At 43.2% G+C, this 24,715-nt stretch overlaps 1 protein-coding gene across 11 annotated transcripts in view; it reads left to right on the top strand.

Annotated features, from left to right (window-relative positions):
* Positions 1 to 24,715, top strand: part of LOC147257343 (nuclear factor 1 X-type-like) — a 145,698-nt gene that overhangs the window by 31,292 nt on the left and 89,691 nt on the right. For 10 of the 11 annotated variants that reach the window (XM_086211193.1, XM_086211198.1, XM_086211195.1 and 7 more), the window contains one exon: positions 5,920 to 6,003. In XM_086211193.1, the coding sequence (XP_086067319.1) occupies positions 5,968 to 6,003 (36 nt within the window). In that variant the 5' untranslated portion in view covers positions 5,920 to 5,967. Of the gene's footprint in view, positions 1 to 5,919; positions 6,004 to 10,321; positions 10,489 to 24,715 lie in introns of those variants that run through there. The other variant, XM_086211194.1, reaches the window with a different exon arrangement.

Below are 24,715 nucleotides of genomic sequence, written 5' to 3'. Positions count from 1 at the left end.
TAGGCCTCACATTATTCATCTTTAACTCGGACTAACTGGAGGTTAAAGGGAAATATGGCTGTGGTCTGTTTCAGATTTTTGTTTTTTTTATCAACATAAAAAAAATTTGGGGAAGGAAAATACTAAAAAAAAATGTAGAAATACAAGAGTATATAATGAATAGAGGGTGCATTTGTAAATACTGAAACATTTCTTAGCCATTATGTTTTTCCATGTGTTTGTTTTAAAAATACATTTTAAAGGATATTTGTACTCCGTGGCCTGAATATCCCCAGCATTCATATTTTATATGGTCTGAATTTGGAAACTGAAATATCACCAACAAATATTGTAAAAAAAACAAAACAAAAAAAGCTAAAAATGTATAATAATAAATGTAATAAACACAACCCACTTTATAGATTAGCAACAGTAAAGAAAAATATGTGCATAAATGGATGTATCAGATGGGTTGGAAGTTTCATTGTAGAGGAATGAATCAGTTCCATCTATTTTTGTTTTCCAGAGGTGTTCTTCGGCATTTTCTTGAGTCCATAGTCCCAAACTCAAAGTCTTCCAAAAGAGGCAACTATTTCTGTTCTTATTTTTTCACAACAATATGATATTCGCTTTTCATTGCGCTCATTTCTTGTCGACAGGAGCAGCTCATGATGGCCCCCGATGAACTCTCTGAACTCACATAAGCAGGAAGTAAACTCTTAATTTGAGTTCTTGTTAAGAAATTCAACCTTACATAAAATCATTAGAGGATAATCTGCCAAAATAAATGCTTGTTGCCCCCGGCAGCCGTGACAACCTGACATACCTGCACAGTGACGCGGATGTATACTGGCATCTGTCTCGTTATCTCCCTATATTTTGTAAGGTAGATGCCACCATTAGACAATGGCTCCTAATTGGCATCGATGTTGCTCTCCTCATTTTGTTTTGATTGTGGGCCTATAATTTCACAGTTGGTTATACTGCGGTTGTTGTTGAGAAAACCAGCCAACCACTGAAGTTCTCAGTCAAATCAAAGCCAAGACGGTTATAGGTGCCAAGCTAGGAGGTGGGCATGAACCTTGCTATATTATTAAATTATTATTTAGTGTTGGTTCAGTTTAGTTGGAAGTGGGTGAGACTTTTGAAATGAGCTCTGCTGTATTGAGTCATACCAAACGTGCCTGTGTGCATGTTTGTGTGTGTGTGTGTGTGTGTGTGTGTGTGTGTGTGTGTGTGTGTGTGTGTGTGTGTGTTCTGAAATGTAACTCTATGCTTCCTGGTCTTTGTGGTAAACACTACTGTATTAGAACCATAACCACAAGAAAATCTCCCTACGGATCAGTCCTCGTGTGACACAAAGAGCTGATTGTACCAACTCAAACCTCATTGTTAAAAGCACTTAGCCTGTGTGGCGAGGCCTTAACTGAGTGTGGTTTGGCCATTAACAAAGCTGGAAGATCCATGGAGGAAAGAGAGGTGCCAGTGGTGGCGTGGAGTTATCTAGCGGGTGGCGTAGCAGTGTAAGCAGTTAAAAAAAACAACATAAAACAGCGTTGCAGCCTGGAAGGTTCAGTGTTACAATTGGCACTGCATTATCTGAAGGCCACAGTCCATCACTGAGCCTGTCAAGCAAGATCTGGAGTTTGCAGGCAAAGTGCCAGGCCAAGTGAGTCTTAGGGTGTGTCGCATTGTTTGCCCTGCTGAAACTTGTTTGACCGTAACAGTTTTGTTGAAAGGATTTCTACAAATTTAGTAGTCAGAGTATCAAAAGTTTCACCTCGCTTCACCTTGTTGTTTTGCATACAAGCAACTTACTCCACACTCTCATACACAAACACACACACACACACACACACACACACACACATACACACAAACACACACACCCAAGGTTGAATTTCTGGAGACTTTTTGCTGAAGTCATCTGAAATGATTTTATACCCTGGCCTCCTGCAGTCAGGCCTCCTAACTCATTATGCCTCATGCCTTATATAGAATCCCACCATTTACGATTGTGTAAAACACAACTACACAATTAAGCCAAATGCAATCTTCAGCACAGTATCTTGGCTGTACTTCTGACCCAGCGAAAAAACCTTCAAGACCCTCAAGTGGAGTGAAATAATTAGCCCCACTCTGCTCAACCATCCATCTAGCCCTCTTTTTTTAATGTAGCCCCTCGGTTTCTCATCTTCTTTCTTATTCTCCCCCCCTTTTTTTTTTGCCTTCGCCCCCTTGAGATGTCTGTGTGAAAAATTGTATTTTTCCAACATTCCTCCCCGAGGTAGCTTTGGCAGGGACTCACACGGCGGCCATTTCTGTCTTTCATACACCCCTCACACACCGTGGAACAGATCGCCAGTGACGCCCGGTGTCTTTGAAGTGGTTGCCATCTCACGCAGGTTGGCTGGACTCTCTTCTCTTTCTCTCTCTCTCTCTCTCTCTCTCTCTCTCTCTTGCTCTCTCTCTTTCTCTCTTTCTCCCACCCTCTCTCTACACCCCCCCCCCCCCCCACACACACACACACACACACCCCCAATATTTTATCTTGACTGCCTAAAACTTGGCAGCGTTCGTCTCGGCTACCAAATCGTGAATATAAAAATGCATTTAAAACGAAATAGTGATGATAGTGGTTGCGGTTCGTGACTGTGCAGCAGCCAGAATAAATGGTTTTCTGGAAACAAGGACATGCTTTCGCCAGGTGTGTGAGCAGAGTGCGTCCTGTTCCGTGTGCAAGTGTGTTGCTGCAAATGTGCGATGCAGAAAGACAGAAAAGACTGAGAGGAGGATCATTGATATGTTGCCATTCATGTGCTTTAAAATGGAGCCATCTGAGAACAAATTCTACCATCAAGGCCTTTCGTACACAAAGCTGTGTGTGGAGGTGTGTGTGTGTTTGTGGTTTTGTGCGTGTGTGTGTGTGTGTGTTTGTGCGTGTGCGCATGTGTGTGAGCAGGTTTTCGGAGATCTCACCTCCAAAGAATTTGGCCATATGGTCGTCAACACATACACCCAGAGAGAGAGAGGGAGGGAGAGAGAGCCAAGGAAGACGACTGTGAGATAGTGAGTGAAAGAGAAGTGTCTTGCTTTTGTCAGTGGAGGCAGCAGCAGCAGCAGCAGCAGTTTTTTTTTTTTTTTTTAACAGACACTTCCTCTACCTTCCATCAGATGGCTGAGACAAAAAATCCTCCATCGCATCATCCCCTGCATATTTGCGGAGTGGGAAAATCTGTCTCAATTAACACATTTGCATTGGGCGATGATGGACTCCAAATAGGTCACTGACTCAATCTCCCGCCTCCGAATCTTCCCTCTAAAATGTTAATTAAGGAGGCTTTGAGATTTTTTCGCTCAGGGCTGGCCATATGGGCTGGGCATATGTTCTATATATATAGTACGATATATAATTCATACACTGCTGCAGGAGAGAGTGTTTGGGGGCCTGGAGTTTTTTTGAGGGGTTTACTACAAAGGGAGTCAGTATGTTCTGGCCTCCCCAGTGGCAGGTACAGAGCTTAGCCTATTCATTAGCATCATGTTATTCACTGTTTCACAATGGGATTGAGGTTCATCAACACCTGTTCTTTGGCTGATGACATAAAAGGGGCATTATAATTCCTCTTTGTTAATATGAAATGAGAGCAAATGATCTATTGTTGGGTTTTTTGTTGTAGGCCAAATGAAATGATGAGTAAGGTCTATCAGATTTAGCGCATACGAAGCGCTCTACGCCTTTCCTCTATGAAGATGTTTTTTTGAGTTTCCTCCCAGTTCGACCAGTTGTCCCACTGCCATCCATCCCAGACACCCATTCAGCAGCAGAATGGAACAGTTGCAGCCAATGAAAGCAGGCATAGATTTTTTGGTGCTGCTTCAGCCAATCTGAAGAGGCCCCGCTCGTGAGCCTGACCCTGTCTCTGGCTGCGCGCAGCCAACCAGAGGGGTGGGAGGGTGGCGGCAGCAAACCTGATGGTCATACGGGTGCAAACACTCACACACATACACACACACACACACACACACACACACACACACACACACACACACACACACACACACACACACACACACACAGGTGTCATCATTCCAATGAAATGCATTGTTCTGTTATCAGCCACAAATGACCTGGAAGACTTTGTCTTGTGTGTGTGCGCATCTACTTCGCTCTATTCCCATCATGCTTTGCTTCTTATCAGCAGGCCTCTCTCACGTCATCCCTGGCTTCATCATCTCAACAATAGGCAATGTATTGCCCCCTTAAGAGCTGGAGGTCTCTGCTATATAAAAATATAAAACACACACACACACACACACACACACACACACACAACATGTTTATGGACTAATAAAGATGATTAGAAATCGCACAATTGCAGAAAAAAATGGAAGGTTTGCGAGTGCAGATTATCTGTAATAAAAAGCCGAGGGGCGAGATGGGGGAGAGAGGGGAGAAAGCGAGTTCGCTGTACAGGCCTCTCATTGCGAAGGATATGAATAGCCTTTGTTTTCACCACAACTCAGGGCTGTGTGGTCTGCCAACGTCTGGCTCTTATTATGGGGTTTGTGTCTGTGTGTCTGCTTAAGTGGCATGCACGTGTGTGCTGGTGTGTGCGTGTCCCAGTGTGTGTGTTGCTGTGTGTTTTGAGGCTGAGAGCACATGGGTATGGAAATATGTGCAGGTGATTATATTTTCAAGAGGGTGAGACTATATAGCCTATGTGTGTGCACGTGTGTGTGTATGTGTGTGTGTGTATGTGCGTGTGTATTTAAAGGTTCCACACAGCAGATACAGTGTGTTCTCTCTGCTCCTGTTTCGCTAAATAAATGTGGCATGAGGTCTCGGGCTGGCACAAGAGTGTGTGCATGCTTTTTTATCCGTTAAAGTTGTGAAATGAAATAGGATTTCACAGAACGGCACAGCGGCTGCGGGATTTGGGCTCCCTTCGGCTAAGTAGAGTGGGATAGGTTGATCCAATCAACGGCAGAACTGCAAAGCGAGCCCATTTCACAGCTCCGGGCTCTGCCAGAACCCTGCCCGCCCGCCCGCCCGCCCGCCTGCCTACCTGCTTGACTTAGAATACAAATGAAGCTGCCTGAATGCACACTTACCCACACACACCCGTGTATACACACTAGTACTACAGACAAACTGGCTACTGAGCTGCTTACTGGCGCTGAGATTTTTGTGGAGAATGAAACCAGTAGGGGATGTAGGGTAGCCATACTCTGAAGGGTTCGTTAAAAATGTGTGTAACATTGCTAAAGTTGATTCCATTGAAGTATCTGAAAGGGGATCAATGCATATAGATTCAAAAAGAACATTTGAAAAGTTTTAATATTCTACATTTATCCACCACACTAAATGTATAGTCAATGTACTCCGGTACTTTTATGGCACAAGTTCTTCAATAGTATCGAAACACTATGAATTTCAAGAAATAAATCTCCAAATTGCTGTTTATTTTTATGTTGTGAAAGTAGTTTGAGTGGGAAAATGCCAACACGCTGAAACGTAAAACTAAACAGTTGAAACAGACAAATTAAGTCCAACCACATTTTGGTAAATTGGTTTCTACTTTCATGTTATGAAACTGATTTTGAGTGTAAGAAAATGCCAAAGAGATGGAAACCAAAGCCAAAGATTGAAATACAACTGCATTTTCTTTTTGTTGAGGTTGGTTTCAATGTGGAATGGAACCAAAGTATCATCACGGTGTCATTAACGGTACCAATCCTGAACAGTTTTGACTGACAACATAAGCCATAAGCTTGACATTGGCCCCTTATATGATGGATTTCTTGAATTTCTTATGTTTTGGTGCAAAATAAACCCTTGAGATGTCTTTAATTGTGACTAATATAGTTAAACAAGTGTGCAACATTTTATTTTGCTCCTGTAAATAACAGTCTTTTTTATATTTTTATTTGTTCCAGGCTACTGACACTTACCTGGTCAACGACGATCCTGCCAGAGGCCCAGGGATGCCTGAATGTTTCCTCGTGTCCGATACATATAGGGTATGTACACACACACACACACTCACACACACGCGCACACACACATGCGTGAACACATACACACAAAGTATCTTTTTGGTTGTTTATTACTGCCAAGGAAATGATATATTTTGTTGTTTCTTAGCAGGATTACACAAATCTAGAAGGCCAGTTTTCACCAAGCCTGCTGGAGTGTGTAGCACAGGCTGAGGAAGAGCACACCACAGTGTTGGGAGACATCCATTTAACATAGCAAAAAAAAAAAAAAAAGCAATTCTAAAATTTGGCTTTGGTTAAAGTCTCAAGCCTCTCGGCACCTTTCTGTCAGTAAGATGAAGCTTTCCACTAAATTCCACATGAAGTATTCAACGACAGATGTCGAGCATAGCAAATAAAGTTTCACAACCGAATGTACATTTACATACAATGATGCTTTTTTTTTCTTGACTGTGCATAAAAAGGTGCTAAAAATAAGTGTAGATCAACTGAAGTTGGAATCCACGGTTCTGTGCCTGCTTCACAGAATACGTGATCACTTCACAATGTAACACAACACAAATAAACATCACAACTCACCTTTTCCAACATCAGCAGTTCGTTCCTCCATCCAAAATGTTGCGCACTAATCTGGTTTTGATATTACAGTCAAGTTCTGCATCGTCTCCAGCGCTGGACCGACATTACAGTTCCACAAATGAACTTAGTGGCCTTTACGTTCTGCACCGGTTTGTTAGTTTTTATCAGTATGAACAAATGCAGAAACATTTTCCAGTCTGGATCTTTTGGTTAAAAATACAACATGCTGAAATACATTTAGGGGATTTTTCAACCTTGGCGGAGGTTTGCATCGTCAGACTCCTGTTGTTCAGATTTACAGCAGTTCAAGGGAACGGGGCGCTTGCGCTAATCCGAGCATTTTAATATTTTTTGTTCAACACTTTTTATCTCCAGTCTTCCCAATGTGCCTATGAAATGCATGCCTATATATAAACATATCTGCCCACATGTAATCATGGCAGTCTTGAACTGACCAGGCTAACACGTGGCGACGTTGCCCTGAAAAAAAAAAAAAAAAAAAACCCAAAAAAACCCAAAACAGTGTTTACACCATATGCCAACTTTTATGCGATATGTATTTTTCCAAAGTTATTGTTTACACTTCGCAGTAGTTTGGCTTTCCTGCAGAATCGGATTTTTTTTTTTTTTTTGGTCCTCTGTAAACCCTGCAGCCAACAAAACAACATGTAAAAACTTTATTTGAAGATTTTCTGCAAGACACTTTCTGTGTCTAGCTCACACATGCCTTGTATCACTGTGAAAACAGAACATTTTTTCCATTTGCAGATAACTGCTTTGACCGTCTGGAAAACAGTTCCCTGTGTGTTGTAATCTGACATGTTACATTTACTGTTTAAATTAACGAATGGTGACATCATACTAGGAAAATAAATCTATACATTTTCTTCCTGTTGGAATACAAACACAGTAGAAACTCAGTAATCCAAACCAGTCGGGGTGAAATGTATGAGCAGCCATTGTGCACAGTAAACACATAAAAAGCAGCAGGCGTAACACATTGCTCTACTCACACACTCAGATTGCAAACAGATCCATAGAGTCGCTACGATCCACACTGTGTATGATATGCTTGTTAGCCATAACGGCCAGTCAGCCATTTCTTTCTGACTGCATATGCCTGTATGCGTTTGACTGGCGTGCTCCCTCCGAGAGCACACATAAACAGCTTATTCAAACAATATTTACACTGTACGGTGTAGTAAATGCTAAACACATTTCCCGTGCACATATTCCTGCTTTTGAAAGAGAGCCACCTGTCTCGCACATATAGCACGCTAATGGCAGTATCAGCAGGCCACAACTCTTTCAATATATATATGGAAAATACAGCTAGGGGTGTGTGTCGACGAGAGATCAGAGCACACAAAATGTAGTCGCAGCATATGCTTTTCTCATGTTCTTTGTAATGTGGTCAGAAACCACTGGAACCCTGTGCACTCAAGGGGCTTTGGTAGGTGACGGTCAGACCGAGCCGCTTGAAAAGCAAACCTGAGCGTCAGTGTTTTTGTGTGGTTGCTCTAGTTTGTTTGTTACAGCCAAAGCGCCTGTGCTGAATACTGAGATCTCAGCCAGGCTGCAGCCAGAGACAAAGACGGCCAGTAAAGTCAGACAGACATGAGCGAGAATGTGTGCGCGCGCGTGTGTGTGTGTGTGTGTGAGAGAGAGAGCAGCAGAAGACTATGTGTAGATAGAAAAAGGTTGCTAGAAACGACCGCTGTTTAAAAGAAAAATCAAGCAAAGGGGAGCACACAAAGGCGTTGGGCCTGTGCTGTAGCGGGTTGTAGTTTGGAAAGACTGTATCCTTCACTCTCCTGCGCTTTTCTTTTTGTCTTTTTCTCTCGTTCTATCGACTTGAGCCAATGTATGTTTTTAGGACCAGACGTTTTTGGCTGTGTTCAAATGTGTGTATGTGCATACTGTACATTATGTACATGTGTGTCTGTGGTGTGAGTGTCTGAGTATCATAGGCTGAGGTCTCGTAAAGCTGCACAGCTTCATATCCCCTGAAAAACTTGGCATTGAAGCACTGGGGTGACTTCAACCCCTGAAACCGCACCCTTGCTCCGCGCGCGTGCGCGCGCACACACACACACACACACACACACACACACACACACACACACACACACACACACACTCATTTTGAAAGACTCACTCGCAGACATATGCACATACAGAATTTTATTCATACACTTCCAAACAGTCTCACAATGCTTGCACACACTCACACGTATATACACACACGCACACACACACACACACACACACACACACACACACACACACACACAGACAAGCACAAGGCAGGGGCTTATGTATAATTGCAGGCACTCTGCCTGCATATATGAGTTTGATTAGGCTGAGGAGCAGGGAGCGGGCGAGGATAAAGCCAAGCCTGATTAGAAACAGAGAGTATCGCTTCCATACAATAGGCGCTGCAGTCAAACTGGTTTAGACCACTTTGTCCAAGTCCAGGTATCATTTGTCTCCGTCTATATACACACTGGAATATAACTTGGACTTACTTTAAAAAAAAAAAAAGGAGAATGAATTACAGCAGTACATTTGCAACTCCACTGTATCACTTTGGACTTGTTTGGATTTTAAAAGACAGGCTGGGAGGTCCAGAAATAGTTTAAATATTTGAGTGTTTTTTTAAAATGTTGGTTATAACTTTCACATGAAGCTACTGACTGGTTCAAAAACTTCAGCACCTACTGGAAGAGTCAGACCGGCTTCAAATCCAGAGGCAGCACACCGTAAAATGTACTAGACATAAACTGGTCAACGTTCGAGCATTTGAACTTGTTTGACTCTGACAAATATAGGAGTTGAGAATATGGGGCTCCTTCCACTTGAGACACTTGAGTTGGTTTGTGTCTGCAGACAGCTGGATGTCACCCCTGCTGCTGATGGGCTGACGGAACATCACAGCAAAATCCAGGTTGTAAATTTCAAGCCTCACTTTCTATTTTAGTCGCACGGCATCTTCAAGATTTGCCAGAGCAACGGATATGAAAGTTGAAATAATCCTCTTTTTTTTTTTGCCTCCCTCTCCCTTTTTTGTGGAAGCACATCTCTTGTGTTTGAACTGTATTTCACACTTTTACAGGTTTTTTTTTTATTTCATTGCATGAACAAAGTATATGCATCAACTGAGGAAACAAGATATTTGATATTAAACGCATGCATAAGAAATGTCATAAAATAAAGGTGAAAATATATACTTTCACCACTCAAAACGGTTCTTTTTGAAATAACCGTATTGCTGCCTACTGTTGTGTGCAGCAGCTTATGCTTCTCACAGGAATCAGACAGGAACTGCTACTCCACAAATGTTGCAAATTTGATAGAACTTTAAGGTGAACGTGAACTAGGTTTGCTAGGTTTATTATCATAGATTTGTCATCAAATTAAAGTTTCCAAATACTAAGAGTTGAGTGAGCTGACTTGCTCGTCAGGCGCACTGTGAGCCTCCAGGGCGTGAATGTGACGCGATGCCCTTTAGTGTAGCACTGAGCTTTGTTCTTTCTTTTTTTTTTTTCCTTTCCTTTTCTTTGTTTTTTTTTTAAATGATCTCTTTTGGAAAAGCATTTTTTTTTTCAAACCGGTGATAATTCCAATCGTACAGTTAGATCGGTGACGATGAGAAGAGAGAGAGAGAGAGAGAGAGAGGAGTGAGAGAGAGAGCGAGCGAGAGAGAGAAAGAGGGAGGGAGGGAGGGAGGGAGGGAGAGAGAGCAGCGAAAACTTTCCCCTAAAGTTGGAGCGGAGCTTTCACTGTGAGTGAGGCGGGGTTACAGCCTGGACTGAGCCACAGCGGCTTTGCAATGCAGCACCGCAGCGAACCTCCATCCAACTTTATTATCAACAACTCCAATTTTCATCTCTAGACACAACCATGTACTCCCCTTACTGCTTGACACAGGTATGAGACTAATCGCCGTTATTTCCACCTTCCTCCTCGTTTGCTTTTTCCGGTGTTGGTGCGCCTCCGGCTTGTTTCTACGTCGTTGTGTTGTGTGTCGTGCTGCTTGCCATTTGTTGCGTTTTAAGGACCTTTTTTTCCCCACCAGCTCTGCTTTCTTTTCCCACATAGTGTTTAACCTGCCTCTCTCTCACTCTCTTCTCTTCTCCCCTCTCTCTCGCGCGCTCTCCCTCTCTCTCCCTCTCTCTCTCTCTCCCTCTCTCCCCCTCTCTCCCCTCTGTCTAATGGCACTCCTCCAGCAGACTGTCTTGTGCGTCTCATTGCGCATGGTTTGGAGAGAAAATGGCGCTTCTCCCAAATCTATTTTATATAAAGGGAGGTTGGAGAAAGGGGAAGAAGGGCTCGGCGACTGTTACTGACTAATTACAATCACTGAGGTTATAATCGGCTTTAGGGTCAAACCCAGTAAAGCAGAGGGAGAGTTTGTGTGGCGTGTTGCGTTGCGGGAGAAGTTTATTTTCCATGTGAAGGAAGGTTCTGACTTGCGGCTGTTGGTGAGGTCTGCCGGTCCTCAGACGCGGTCGGCATGGGGTGTGTGTGTGTGTGTGTGGGGGGGGGGGGGGGGGCTTGCAGGGTCACCGTGAACGCAACTTTGGCTCGCTCAATTTCACCACTACCAATTTATATAAAATTTAACTGCTTTATTATCACGCAGCCCGAAGGCAACATAAAGGGGAGGGCGGTGCAGTCCGAGCTGATTTATTAGAAATTACAGCTGAACTTTCGAGACAGAGTAAATATAATTCACTCTTATGTTACTCAGCACGTAAGATAAAGTGGTTACTTTATAAAAGCACAGGACTGAGCTTCTCAGGGGTTAACCCTCAATACAAATAAAGCTCCTTTTGCCTTGCGCGTAATTTCCGAGGCCGTTTGAGGTAAGAATTGAGTTTAAAGCTGTGTACAACTCAGACAGCAGCAGTTTTTTCTTTATTTATCTAATTAATGCCATAAAAATACTTTCAATATCCAGCTTTTGTGCTATAATGTACAAATAAGTTTCAGTTTCATAGGTTGCGGCCTCTTCACGCACCTCTGGTATTTACCAGCAATAAGTCAATTTAAGATTAATCTTTTATTTTAATTTTTAAAAGAAATCAGCTTTATCATTCTAAGATATATTTGTAACTTTGCAAAAATCCATTTTATAAATCAAGCTTTAATTGCCACGAATTATTAAAAAGAGCAGGCTGACCTTTAAGCCCTGTAAGTGCAGCTGGAGGCCCGCTATTTCTTTCCAGGTATTACTTCATTTTAAAAAGTAAGAATATTTCCCTGATGTGTTTAATATGATTTATTTTACGGTCTAATTCCTTTAAGCTCTGAAATTTTCAAGCTTGTAACAGGAGCTCAGACAGCAAAAGGTCAAGCTATAAATGACCTTTTTTGTTTTTCCTCGCCGCGCAGCTCTTTATTCGCCTTTTACAGAACAGATACGGTCAAGGTTGTATTTTAAAATTGTATTTGAGAGCAGCGGATATTTAGAGCAGCCAGTTCAGAGTTAACAGCTGAGAGAAGGCAGCGTCTTCAGCTTCAGGCCGCCCGCAGCAGCTCGGGGCTCCGTCCGCCGCTCCGCTTCCTCACATCCAACTCATCGGGGTCGAACCCATTTTTAAGAGTCGATATTTCACCTCCCAGCATTCGTTAATAATCACATTAAGCGGGAGCTTCTTGTCTTTCGGCTGGTAACGCGGGTTTCATTCATCTGAGGTCAAGAGCTCCCGATCACATGTTGCCCATACAGAACAGTTAGTTATTCCAGTTATTCACAGTCATTTTTATTTACACGCCGAAGTGGTTTTGCACTATAAAAATCACATTAGTTTCATTTCACGCTGGTGTAGCAACATTTGTCAGTGCTGCAGAGAGGTCAAGGCCCGCGTGGCGCTCTCCTGTCTCTCCCTCTTCTTTTTTTTCTTCCTCTGCAGCGTTTTTTTTTTTGCATTGATATCATATATAATATTGATATTTTTGATGTACTACATCCTTTTACGGTTATTTTTGAAGTTATAACGCCGTAAAGTAGCAGAGAGATTGAGTAATCATTCCTGCCTGTCGTCCGACGAGCTCCGTGGAAACGTGGATTCCTCCTCGGTGTTATTTCAGGGCTTCTAAAGCAGAGTCGGTGTGTTTTCTCTGAGTGTTAATAGTTGTCACAGGCAAGAGGACAGCAGCTCTGAGGCAAGAGGACCATCATTATTTTTTTTTTTTTTTTGGTTTGGTTTTAATCAGCTGTAATTGCTGTGCATCCGAATGAAACGCTTGCATTTCCCCCTCTATTTCCTGCTGTCCTCTCAGAGTGCGAAAAGAGAGGGAGACATTTTCTAATCAATAGTCTATTTGATTTTACTAAAATAAGTCCAACTGCATATTTAGTAGCCTACAGATGATTTTCCAAGCCTGCCTGGTGGTATGAGGCAGAGGTCCTATCGAGTTTCCTCTTTCTTTCCATTAATTAAAATTAATTGGCACCAGATCCTCTCACACGAGCGCCTCGTGGACGCGCACTGTCCATATGCGCGACGAGTGAAGGCTGCGGTTATTACTTCTCCGGCCTGATGGAGAGTAAGCAGAGATGACTTGTTTGCTCATGTATCCTTGAGAACCTGCGCAGCACCGTGGCAGAAAGGAGCTGGAACACCCGCGCAGCCTGCTCACGGGTCCGGGACACGCACCTGAAATCTACTGCATGTCAACACCAGTCGTTGACGTGCTTGTTTCGTTTGTTCGGCATCTTTAATTTAATTGCGTATTTGACGCTTCAAGTCAAGATTAGTCGCCCTCTTCCTTTGTGTACCTGTGTTATCTCATGTGGTGAGACTCCATTAAGACGTGTTCTTCGATCTTACTCGTGTAAATAATTCAGAATTCACCAAAAAAAACAACAAAAAAAACCAAACCCACATACAAAACTGGTGTAAACAAGTTATAATATATTATTGATGTTGTTAAAAAGCTTTGCTGGAATGGCCTGTTACAAGTGACGCACCAGATCAGCCAAATGTGGCGCACTGGCATTGTGAGGGAAACGCAATTGCATCAAGTTTTAATGCTCACTAAAAGGTCACAGAGGGGCTTCTTTCATTCAAAGTTTTTTTTAACATATATATATATATATATATATAAATATATGAATATATTCTGAAGAAATCAGTTATTTCAGACTCCGGTTCAAATCTCACAAGCACGTGCCAACTTGCAAAGTGATGAGATGTTTTACATCGTGCACGTCAATTTCCCGCACATACAGTTCACACGCAAAAAATAAAAAAAAAGAGGAAAAGTAAAAAGAAAAAAAGTTTTATTCGGTGGCTCCCTAGAAGCGCTTCATGTGCAATTATTCGCAGAAGAGGTTTTTTTTTTTTTTTTTTTTTTTTTAGATTTGGAGATCAAATGAGTGCTTGGAATTCACTCAGCCGTGCAGATTGGCAACACACTTGAAAGCTTGCAGTGAAAAGCTATACAGCTACATGCAGCCATACAGCCATAGCAACAGAAAAGACATTTTGTAGTTTATATTTTTGGTGATAGAGATAAAGACTTCCGTCATCTCAATAAGTTTGAATAAGTTTGTTACTGTGTGTGTGTGTGTGCATGTGTGCACACGCGCATTTAACTATATCTACCCAAATATCTTCTAAATGAATTCCGATAGCTCCATTTCAACGGTATAAGTTCAGTAAAAGTCACACATTCACCAGGCCTTCATCGTCCCTGTGTGTGTGTGTGTGTGTGTGTGTGCGCGCGTGTACGCGTGTGTGTGTGTGAGTGTGTGTGCGCACCCGCGTGTGTGTTCAGAATGTGTGTATTTCCTCCTGTTTTGGGCTCTTGCATCAGCCCTCGGTTCTGGTTTCATTGGGACCGGACGAAGGTGGCCGCAGTTCTGGCATATAAACTGAGGTGAGCCAGCATTATCTTGTAACATTCCAAGTTTTACCAAAGTCTCTTTGCACCACACACACACACACACACACACACACACACACACACACACACACACACACACACACATGCAAATCCTACTCACACTGAGGTAGAAAGTGGGCACAGTAAACCCGCCAGAGAAGGTTTCCTGTGTAGTGAAAAGGAAGGCAAGGGTAAAGAAAATGGCCAGACAAGTGTGCCAGGACGGCAGGCAGGCGGTGGGATGCAGGCAGAACCCAGGGGTACAGTGTGTTCTTTTTCACTTATTCATCCTTTCTTCTGGAGGAAGACCAGGTCCACCTTACACTGCTTGGCCCTGAGTGAGATCTGGTAGGCAAGGACGGAGGGATGGGACGGAGGAAGAAGGAGTGCATGGTACAACATGTCCGTGTCAGTTATATTTCAAGAAGAAAACACTTGATTTATGCAAGTTGTTTCAAATACTTCTTCAGCCGAGTTCATGTATAGTTCAATGACTTGATATCGTACATCATGTTCAAATTAATTGTGTGTGCAGCTGTAAAATATTTAGTTTGGAACAGTTTTTCTTTAAGTGCAAAGGAAGGACCTGTGTGTGTGTGTGTGTGTGTGTGTGTGTGTGTGTGTGTGTGTGTGTGTGTGTGTGTGTGTATGTGTGTGTGTTACTAGGAGGTGTGTTAAATCCAGCACTCTGCTCATCCGTTATCTGTGCTGTCTTCCTGACCGCCCATAGAAAATGGATTTATCACGCTTAACTGAGGCAGTTGGCACATCAGGGTAATAGGTGGCTGTCCCTTGGATGGATGGGCATTTTTGTGTTCTTGCAGATATTTGTGTGTGTGTGTGTGTGTGTGTGTGTGTGTGTATCCATGTGAATATAGCCACCTCCACTGCCCCCCAACCCCCCTGTCCTCTGCCTTCCAGTGTGGATTAGGTTTAGGCTGATTTGCGGCCAGTGGAAGCAGGCGGGCCCTATAGCTGTCTTATGTTGGTTTGTGATATAGTTGTGTTTACCACTCACCCGTGCACACACGGGCACACACGGGCACACACACACACACACTCACGGGTACACACACACACACACTCACGGGCACACACACAGTCACATCTAAAATCAGACACACATGTTGTAGACAGATAGACAATGAAATCAGTCTGCTGCTGACTCTGGGAACATCTCCCTCCATTTAGCTTTAGCAAGCATGACAATAGAAAGTAGCTGAACATTGTTCTTGCACTCACAACCCGTAAGCATTCTTTTTCTGGCAGAGGGCAGGAAGGAGGTCATATGAAAGTGTGATTGACTGATAATTGCGTGTGAAACGGTTGTTATTTTTCTCAGGTTTGAGAATCAAAGGTGCCACAACTAACAGTTTACGCTCATTTAACGTGAAAACACTGGAGCGCCAACGACTGACGGGATGATCAGACTGTGGAAAGCTGAGGAACCCAAGCCAGTGATCTGCCCTCCTCTTGCAGCTGCTATAGGCACCCCTTCACCTTCATCCTCCTCCTCTTCCTCCACCCTCTCCACCTCCTCAATTAGCTCCCTTTAAAAGAGAAGTAACGGTTAGTGAGAGACTTGCATTGTTCGAGGATGAGCTTCAGTTGTTGTTGTTGTTGTTTGTCTCTCCCTCTCTCTCCCTCTCTGTTGTTTCTCCATCCCCCTCCTCCATCGCCTATTGGTGTGTTTTTCGCTCTTTTTGATTTTCTCAGAGGCTTTTTTGTGGGGGTAACCCCGCTGAATGGGACAATGCAGCCTAGCGTGAAATTAAAGCTCTTAGTTAGTTTGGAGTTGCTCAAAAGAGGATTTTACACATGCATGCATTCATACACCCTCCCATACGCTATAGATATAGCTAATTAGAGGAAGTACACCCTATGTCGAGCATCAAGGGCCCAATTAAAAGAGTACCTCTGTGTGCAAGATCTAGGCCATAGCAGCTCTGTGAAAGCATTTCTACGCCTTGTGTGTGAACAGTATGTCTGCCTTCTTAATCCAGGCGGGAGAATATGGACAAGACTGATATGAGAAACGCACAAGTTTCATTAACATATGCATGCCACGTACGCAGAGAGTAAATCAAGAAAACAGTGGGATTGATCATCCTGACAGGCGAGCGTCTGATTCAAAACAGATTGGGCTACTCTTGCTGACTCTTCCAAGTCTTGTTTTGGAAGTCGTCTACACTGAGATGTCTGTCATGCATGCACATTAGAGTTTTTGTTGTTCACGTCAAAGGCATTTGTTTGTGCGATTTCACAGTACAGCGTTTGCGTCTGATGACTGTTTTGCTTTGTCAAATAAGTCTACATGCTCCTAGAAATATAAGTTGGAATATGAGAAGCCTGCACAGTAACTCTTCTTTAGTGTTGATCCTTAGTTTATGTCAATACATTAGAGCTACTATAGCCAGTAGGCTCTACTGTGTTGAATGGCTGCCTAAGGTCATTTCTTTTTTTGCCTGCACTTTGTGTGTGTGTGTGTGTGTATGTGTGTATATGTGTATGCGTGTGTGTGTGTGTGTGTTTGTGTGTGCATGCGTGCACATGCGTGCGTATGAATTAGTGTACATGCCATAGCAGAGAAGCAGCAGCAGCTTCCAAATTGCCTGAGGGAGGGGTAGCTGAAATATAAAACAGACCTAATAATATATACTTGACGCTAATAATCCTCCAACCACCACGCAACAACAATCTGTTCTCCCAACACAAACACACACACACACACACACACACACACACACACACACACACACACACACACACACACACACACACACACACACAATTTCCTCACTGTAACTACTGGCCAAAGAGGCCTGCAGTCCCAGTGAGGCAGCTAGTGAATGCAGTTGGCGAATCTGACTTTGTGGAACAAAGTGTGCTGCTCTCTGATCCCCCCCCCTCTCTCTTTCTCTCTCTCTCTCTCTCTCTCTTTCTCTCTAGCTCTCTCACTCACTCTCACTCTCCTGTCAAGAGCGCTGGCAGTTTGCCAAGGGTGGAAAAATCTATAAGCCATTGCGTAATATACCATATCTTTACCTTGGTTGAACTCTGTGTGCAAGATCCACAGCTGTGCGAGCACACAAATAGAGAAAACAGTATGTTGGTGCCTGCGTGCGTGCGAGGCAGACAGAGAGCAGCCTCTATGTGGCCATTTTGCAGCGAGCGCATCCTCACATAAACAGTATCACACCACTTTGATCAGATGTTGCTGACAAAATATTTTTCTAAGTGGACTGAGCAGGGAGTTCTGATAGTTTTGTCCACTTTCATGGCAAGAAGGAAGTAATTTGAGGCCCTGTAAAATGAGTGCTTTTTTAATTTATTTTTTTTGAGGCGGGTGATGTTAAAAATGGAAATCAAATTACTTTTCTGTTTTTGCTTTAATGCCATATAAACTCCATGGTTACGGCACTGTATTACCAAAGCCAGTGGTGTATACAATACTGGAATTATATATTTATATATATATATATATGTATCTTTAGAAGGGAACGTGTAGCTACTTACAGTATCTGGAGTTTTGCAAGATTCTTCTGTTTGAGTGAGCGGGCTGCTCCTACAGTGTCCGACTGCACCTGAAGCTTCTTCGGGAGCTGCTAACAGAGGGAGTGTAATGTTTTTATTGGATGCCTTCACAGGCCGTAGTTACTGACTTTCAGACTGTTGTGTTGAGAGTATTTTGATAGTTCATGTGTGTCAGCTTGCTGTCTCTCTTAGTCACCGAGCCACACCTTGTCTCACAAAAAGTAAATAAAGAAAACATTAAGCTGTTTTCACATGTGCGTATTCTCATTGAATTAGAAGAAATGCTGGACTTTAGTCTAATCATCTCCACTAATACGATACACCCAGCCAGCGATATTGGCCATCCGATCATCACATGCTTGGACTGATTCGTTTTTGATGGTGGTCATTATTATTAAATGGTCTGTAATGACTCCTGATAATCCCCATGTGCAGCCGGGCATCATGGATTCGCTGGAAGGCAGTTGTTTGTTAATGCACCAGTGAAACCTAAAACACATACAGATGTGTGTGTGTGGGACAAAACCACAAACTGGCCTGAGATTACTGCCATTGCTCTAGAGCATGCTCGTGCTTAATTTCTACCGGCTTGCGTATGGAAATTTTTCAACAAACGTGCAACTTTTCAACACAGAGCTTCCATATTAAACTCATTTGGCTGCCCCCCCCCCCCCACACACACACACACACCGTGTAAAGGGTCAAACTGTGTTAGTGTGGTGATGGTGGTTTGAGCTGGAGGGGTGTTGGTGGTTGTGTTACAGCTGTATGAGGGAGGTAGTTTGACGGGGGGATGTAGCAGGGTGGGGTGTGGGTGGGGGGTACAGCATCATTTTGCACCTCATGTGTTTCATATGTATCTTGTGTGTGTTAGTTTGGTGTGTGTGCATACACTGTGTGAATGTGTGTGCGGTCGACTGCTGATATGTTTGTGTTTATTGACTCAAAGAGACGGGCCGTGGCTGCGTACACAGCGGTGTACGGGTGGCAGGGGTCCAGGCTTGGGGGAAACGTGTGTGTTTAAAGTACACACAGGCCTAATTATGCTGATTTAAGCATTCTTGTGGTCCTCCCTATGGCTTGTGGTGAGTTAACTGGCACAGGGGGCATCCAGCAGAGAGAGAGAGAGAAGGAAAGAGGTGGGGGGGCAGTGATAAAGAAGAAGAAGACAGAGCCTGAAAGTAGAGACTTAATAAAGAAATTAAAGAAAGAGCGATAGAGAGAAAGGAGAAATGGTGGTGGGCTGTAACACGGCGAGAGTGACTATGCAGAGAAAAATGTTGTCCCAGACACTAGTGAAACAGAGGAAAAACATACACTGCCGTCAAACTTCCCAGCAGGTTTTTTCCCTCCTCACTTTGGGGTTAAGAGCGTGCCCGTTCTTCGTATTTATTTTTATATTCAGATGTTATGGATTGCTCCGGGAAAAGGCTGTCCCTTTTCCCAGCAAGAGGAATTAATACTGTTTGAATGTTCTCTCCGGAGTCTAAAAGGAGGAATTTTGCAATGGCGTTTGGGAGGTTTATAAGTGAAAACCGTACCACCGCTAAATAAACAAACCAGGGATGATTAAAAACTGACCCTTGTTTATTGACTTTGCGTTCTGGCCTGTATGTGTGCGTGTGTGTGTGTGTGTGTATGTGCGTGTGTGTGTGTGTGTGTGTGTGTGTGTGTGTGTGTGTGCGCACCTGTCTCCTGTCTTTTTAATGCGCATGCATGTACCGCACAGTTAGCATATGTATGCACATGGTGGGCGAAAGCCACATGAAAGAGCCAAAAACTAAATTATAGGGGAAAGAAATACAGTTGAGTCTAATAAAGGTGAATGCAACTAGTAGAGCAGACATCTGAGAGCTCTAAATATTTATGCACACGCATCCACTTTAACACTACACACTGTGTTACTATACGTGGCGTCTCGTTTGTGAAATCAAGAAAACGAGCTGCGAGTCTTTTTGTCGTTCTGTGTACGTGTGTGTGCATCATGACTTTATCAAAACAGAACATAAGAACTGAAGGGTACATAAAAGGCCTGCGCAGGTTGGAGATTGAGCAGAGATTGATGACGCTGGTCAGTGTGTATTCAAGCCGCCTTTCATGCAGGTGATAAAATCCTGCTGGAGAGACTTGGCTGCTCGGTGTCTCCGGGTTCATTCCCTGCACCGTATGAGACGGGATCAACCAACACCAAAGCTCACATGTGTTCTCCTCTGAAAATATGCTCTTTACACTCTGTTCCTACCTTTTTTTTTTACTCTGTCTCACTCAATCTCTCCCCTTTTTTCATAGTTGTTTTCTTATCTTTGTCTGCTTTTTTTCTATCTTGCTCTCTCTCTCCCTCCATCTTCCTCTGTCTATAGCTTTGTCTTTTAATTCAGCCGTCTCTCGACTTCATTCTTTCCAGCCCCCTCTGCACTCCTCTCTTTCATTCCCTCAGGAAGAGCCTCAGTCTTATCTGGGATATGTTGGATTTGGTGAGCTTAAAAGCCACTTTACTTACTCCCTGCCTGCCTCTCCTGAGAACAGCGCAAGCTTTCAAAAACAGTTTCACCATTTGCCGGGCTTTGTCTGTTGGAATGCTGAACATCGGGGCAACTTTTTCCTTCCTATTAATACTCACCCTTTACCTGAGCCTCCATCTTCCTCCCTCCCTCCCTCCCTCGTCTTCCTTGTCTCATTTTCTCTCAGTCTCACTCTCTGTCTCTCTTTGCATCGCCTCTGTGTTCCTCCACTGACTAAAATGCTTGATATACACATATTGGGTTTCTTTGGAGATGTGAAGGAATGCTAATGTATCATAACCATATTACAGTACTTAGAAGAGGCGAAGGGTGCCAAGTACTATCTGGAGAATCAAATCTTAGAGCTTTCTCTCTCCACCAGACTGAAAAAACAGTGTTTCCCTTTTGATTTTCCTCTCTGGAAATTTATAAAGCTGAAAGTCCCTCTAAAATTTGCTCAAACAATGGTGTTGTTGTATTCAATAATGCAATTTAACCAGGAAGCGGAACACTAGCTTAAATAAAGAGGAGGCCAAATCTTATTTTGCATCAGACTTTTTTTCTCCTTCTGACAGCTGAAGAGCTTTCCTCAAACTTAACCTCGTTGAAATAGAACCAGAGGGCACAGGATATTTAAATATTTTAGTCTTACAGTTGGTCACACCTCAAAGTAAAATTGCAAAATACTGTTTTGACATAGAATAAACAGTGCATTTATTCAAATGAATGAGTGTAACTAGATGATAAGCGCAAATCCAGAAGCGATCCTAACAGGATATGATCAGACCCGGGCCAGGACCTCTCTGACATGCAGCAGGCAAAAATGGAGTGAGGGATTTGCTTGTTTTATAATTAGGGCCTGTGTGTGTGTTGTTGATGGAGCAGCTCCATCCGCATTGACTCAATGAGAGACAGCGGTGAATGTTGCACTGAGCAGGGGTGTCAGACTCTAAGTCCCAGAACAGCACAGTAAAGGCAAACCCTTTCCTAGTATGTGCATGTTTATTTGCGCATATGAGTTTGTGCATGTGCCGGTCATACTGAATATGCACGTGTGTCTACTGTGTGTGTGTGTGTGAGAGAATGTGTGTGTGTGTGTGTGTGTGTGTGTGTGTGTGTGTGTGTGTGTGTGTGTGTGTGTCTGTGTGTGCGTGCGCGCACACTTCAGTTCGGACAGCCAAGAAGCCTCAGCAGCATCTGACGTGGCAGCTCTAGCTGCTTTCAGTCCAGCTCGCTCCTTCTGGCTCACTTTCCCGCGATACTATCTTTCCATACAATCACATGTTATAAATGGAAACTGACTGGTATTTTATACCCGATAAACACTGTGCTACTATTCACTGTGAATTAACACAGTACACGTAGGAAATTACTTGCATAGAAGAATGTTTTTTTTTTCTTTTTTTAACCAGACAACAGGAGAACTGATTGGGGTTTTTAATTCAAGGAGAAAATAAATTCGGTTTCACATTCAATCAGATTCGTTGTTCATTTAAACAGCATTTACTCTTACATGTCATTTAATACTACTTGTAAAAAAACAGATGTGAGCTGTTACCATAGCTAAAAGAGCATAAGCACACGCTGTTCTTTTCTTTGAGATACACATTTCATAGCTGTAGTAAAGAAATGGGAAGCCAGCTTTTCACATAACCTTTTTTTGACTTTATTGTATTTTTTTTTTACTGCGTATAAATAGAACACAAACCAGATTTAAAGCATGAATCATGATACATCACTTTCCTTTTCTTTGTTTTTTTCCCTCCCATTTATGAGGTGCCATTTATCGAGGTGGGTTTCCTCCATTTTATGTCCCCTCTGAGGACATATACTTATGTACTGTCTGCCTGTGGTACTGTGGTGCTCCTGAGGTCTGTGCGAGGTGGTAGTTTAGGCTAGGGAAGTCAGCGAGCGTGGTCACAGAGGAGATAACTTCACACACACTCTCCCAGAGGCAGCCATCTGCTTGGTGTGTCTGTCTGTCCTCCCCCTTTGCTCTGCAGCGTAATTCATCTCTAAAAAAGGAACGCGTCGGTTTGCGAGGATAAAAGTTTCAAAATGATTTAGTTGTTGTGTTCGCACACGTGTCCTCATATGTTGGTGTGTGTGCGTGCGGTTGTGAAGGCTCTTTGTTTCTCGCCTCGCATGTGCTTGTCTGCGTGCTGTATCTTCCGGCCTGGCATGCTGCTTGCTCTGCGGGGAATGCCACTCAAAATGGGCAGAGCGACCTTTAACCCTCGCACTGCCAGCTCAGAGTCATGCATAACTTGCTGCCATATCAAGAGCCGTCTCCCTTTAACCCACACTCTGTCAAGCGTAGCAGAGATTAAGGCCTAGCTCTCAGGAAGCCATTTGGAAAGGACACCTCTTAACCCTGATGGGATCAAAGTCACTCAGAGCAGCCACCCACTCTTAACCCCCCGAACACTACCAACTCAACACAGACAGGACAGAGTGCACAGGCAAAGCCCCAGCTCATATCATGCCACAGGGAGTGTGGGCACTGTTTAACCCTCGCAGCGCCAACCCAACGCAGGCAAACCTCCAGCTCACATGATAAGCAGAATTAAATCTGCAAGCTTCAGTGTCCCTGATAGGGAACACTGATGAACACGAATGCTAATGTATCAGGGTTGGTTTCTCATCTGCAAAGTAGTGCACCACAAACATTTGCAGTGTGAGAATAGCAAAGGATAAATTGTGTTTGCCAAGCTAAAAGGTTGGATTCGAGAGCTTTCTGTTTTTAATTTGTTGGTAATTTTTTTGTAGAAATTCACAGCACACGCACTTTTTACATTTCTTCGATTGTGGCTGGATAAATGAATAACGTCTGTATATATTTACACAGTAAAAACAAAATAGTAATTTAAAGCCCTATCAATTTAACTTTTGTCTGTTCAAAAGTGAGCTTAAAATGCTTTTCCCAAATTGATGGCTATAAATTTATGTCATGATAGGTTTGTAAAGGTAAGTATTATATAATCTTATCAATATAATCTTGCTTCATCGCCAATAATTCCACATCACCCTAGTTTGGCAACAGTCTACAAGCATTCAAAAGATGGTTATGACGATAAACCGTACACACAAATGACCGTATAGGTTGGGTATGACCTCATGATAAGACCTGATACACATGTATCCGAAGATTTTACCCTCCAAAGCTGTTACAACAGTCGGAAAATAATGTCAGTGTAGCCGGATAGTTTTGATATTTTTTAGGTAACAGCTATGATCGTAGATTTGAAAAAGTGACTCACGGTTGGGAACAGGAAAGAAACGGTGGTCTCCTGTAGCAAAGTCTGGTGTTTGGTTGCCCATCTCCTCCCTGCACCAACTTTCTTGCTGTATATAGATGTAATCTGATTTCCTCTGGTAGTCCGTCATATTTACGACAGCCCCTAGAGGGCATCTGTCACATAAACATAATTATAGTTTGTTTTGGGATGCTTGCCTTTACAACCTATCCCGGTGTTTTTCTTGGAGGGGCAGGAGCAGAGGGAGTGTTAGCGTGTGCTCCAGTAACACCTTGCTTAACAATCAAGCAGGCAGTCAATCACACAAATGCAGGGGATACATCTGGAATGAAGGTATGTAGAAACAAGCCAACAGACTTATTTATACATTCAATAATAAATAGTGACAGATAATAAAATGGTTGTACAAATGACAGTGGAGTGTAAGGTAAGCAACAAAGACGATGGAAAACAAAGTATTCTTTGTGCAAGAGATTCTTTCCCTTTAAGGGAAGTACCAGGGCATGGGTTGTGGCTTGAGTGGCTGGGTGAAGGAGCGAAAGGGTGAAGGAGATAGAGAGGGAGAGAGAGAGAGAGGGGGCAAAGGGAGTTTCTGCACTTGCCTGTCTGGCACCGGCTGAGGACTAAGTGTTCAAGTTTGAGTATGGGTGAGAGAGAGTAAAAGAGGGGAGAGGGAGTTCCACGGTGAAAGAAGTGTGAGGGAGCGAAGTGAAAGATGCGAGAGGATGGATAGCCATTGAGATAGAGAGTGCAGGCAGTTACTATGAGTGAGAGGGTGGGGCAGTAAAAACCAGAGGGAGGGATGGTAAGGGCAACAATACGGAGCACAAGACAAGAACATGTTAGAAAGAGAAATCGCAGAGAAAAAGGTGGAAGATTTAAAAGAGGGACCGGAGGAGAAGGTGAAGGTGGGGTGCACAGACTGAATGTGTAAGTTGGGCTTGTGGTGAAGCATTTGAATAAAGGGTG

This window comes from Aulostomus chinensis, chromosome 8 (assembly GCF_037954235.1).
Source record: "Aulostomus chinensis isolate RoL2024-O1b breed Wild chromosome 8, RoL_Achi_v1.0, whole genome shotgun sequence".
Lineage (NCBI taxonomy): Eukaryota > Metazoa > Chordata > Actinopteri > Syngnathiformes > Aulostomidae > Aulostomus > Aulostomus chinensis.
Note: the sequence above shows the minus strand (reverse complement) of the source record. Positions and strands in the feature narration are given on the sequence as shown.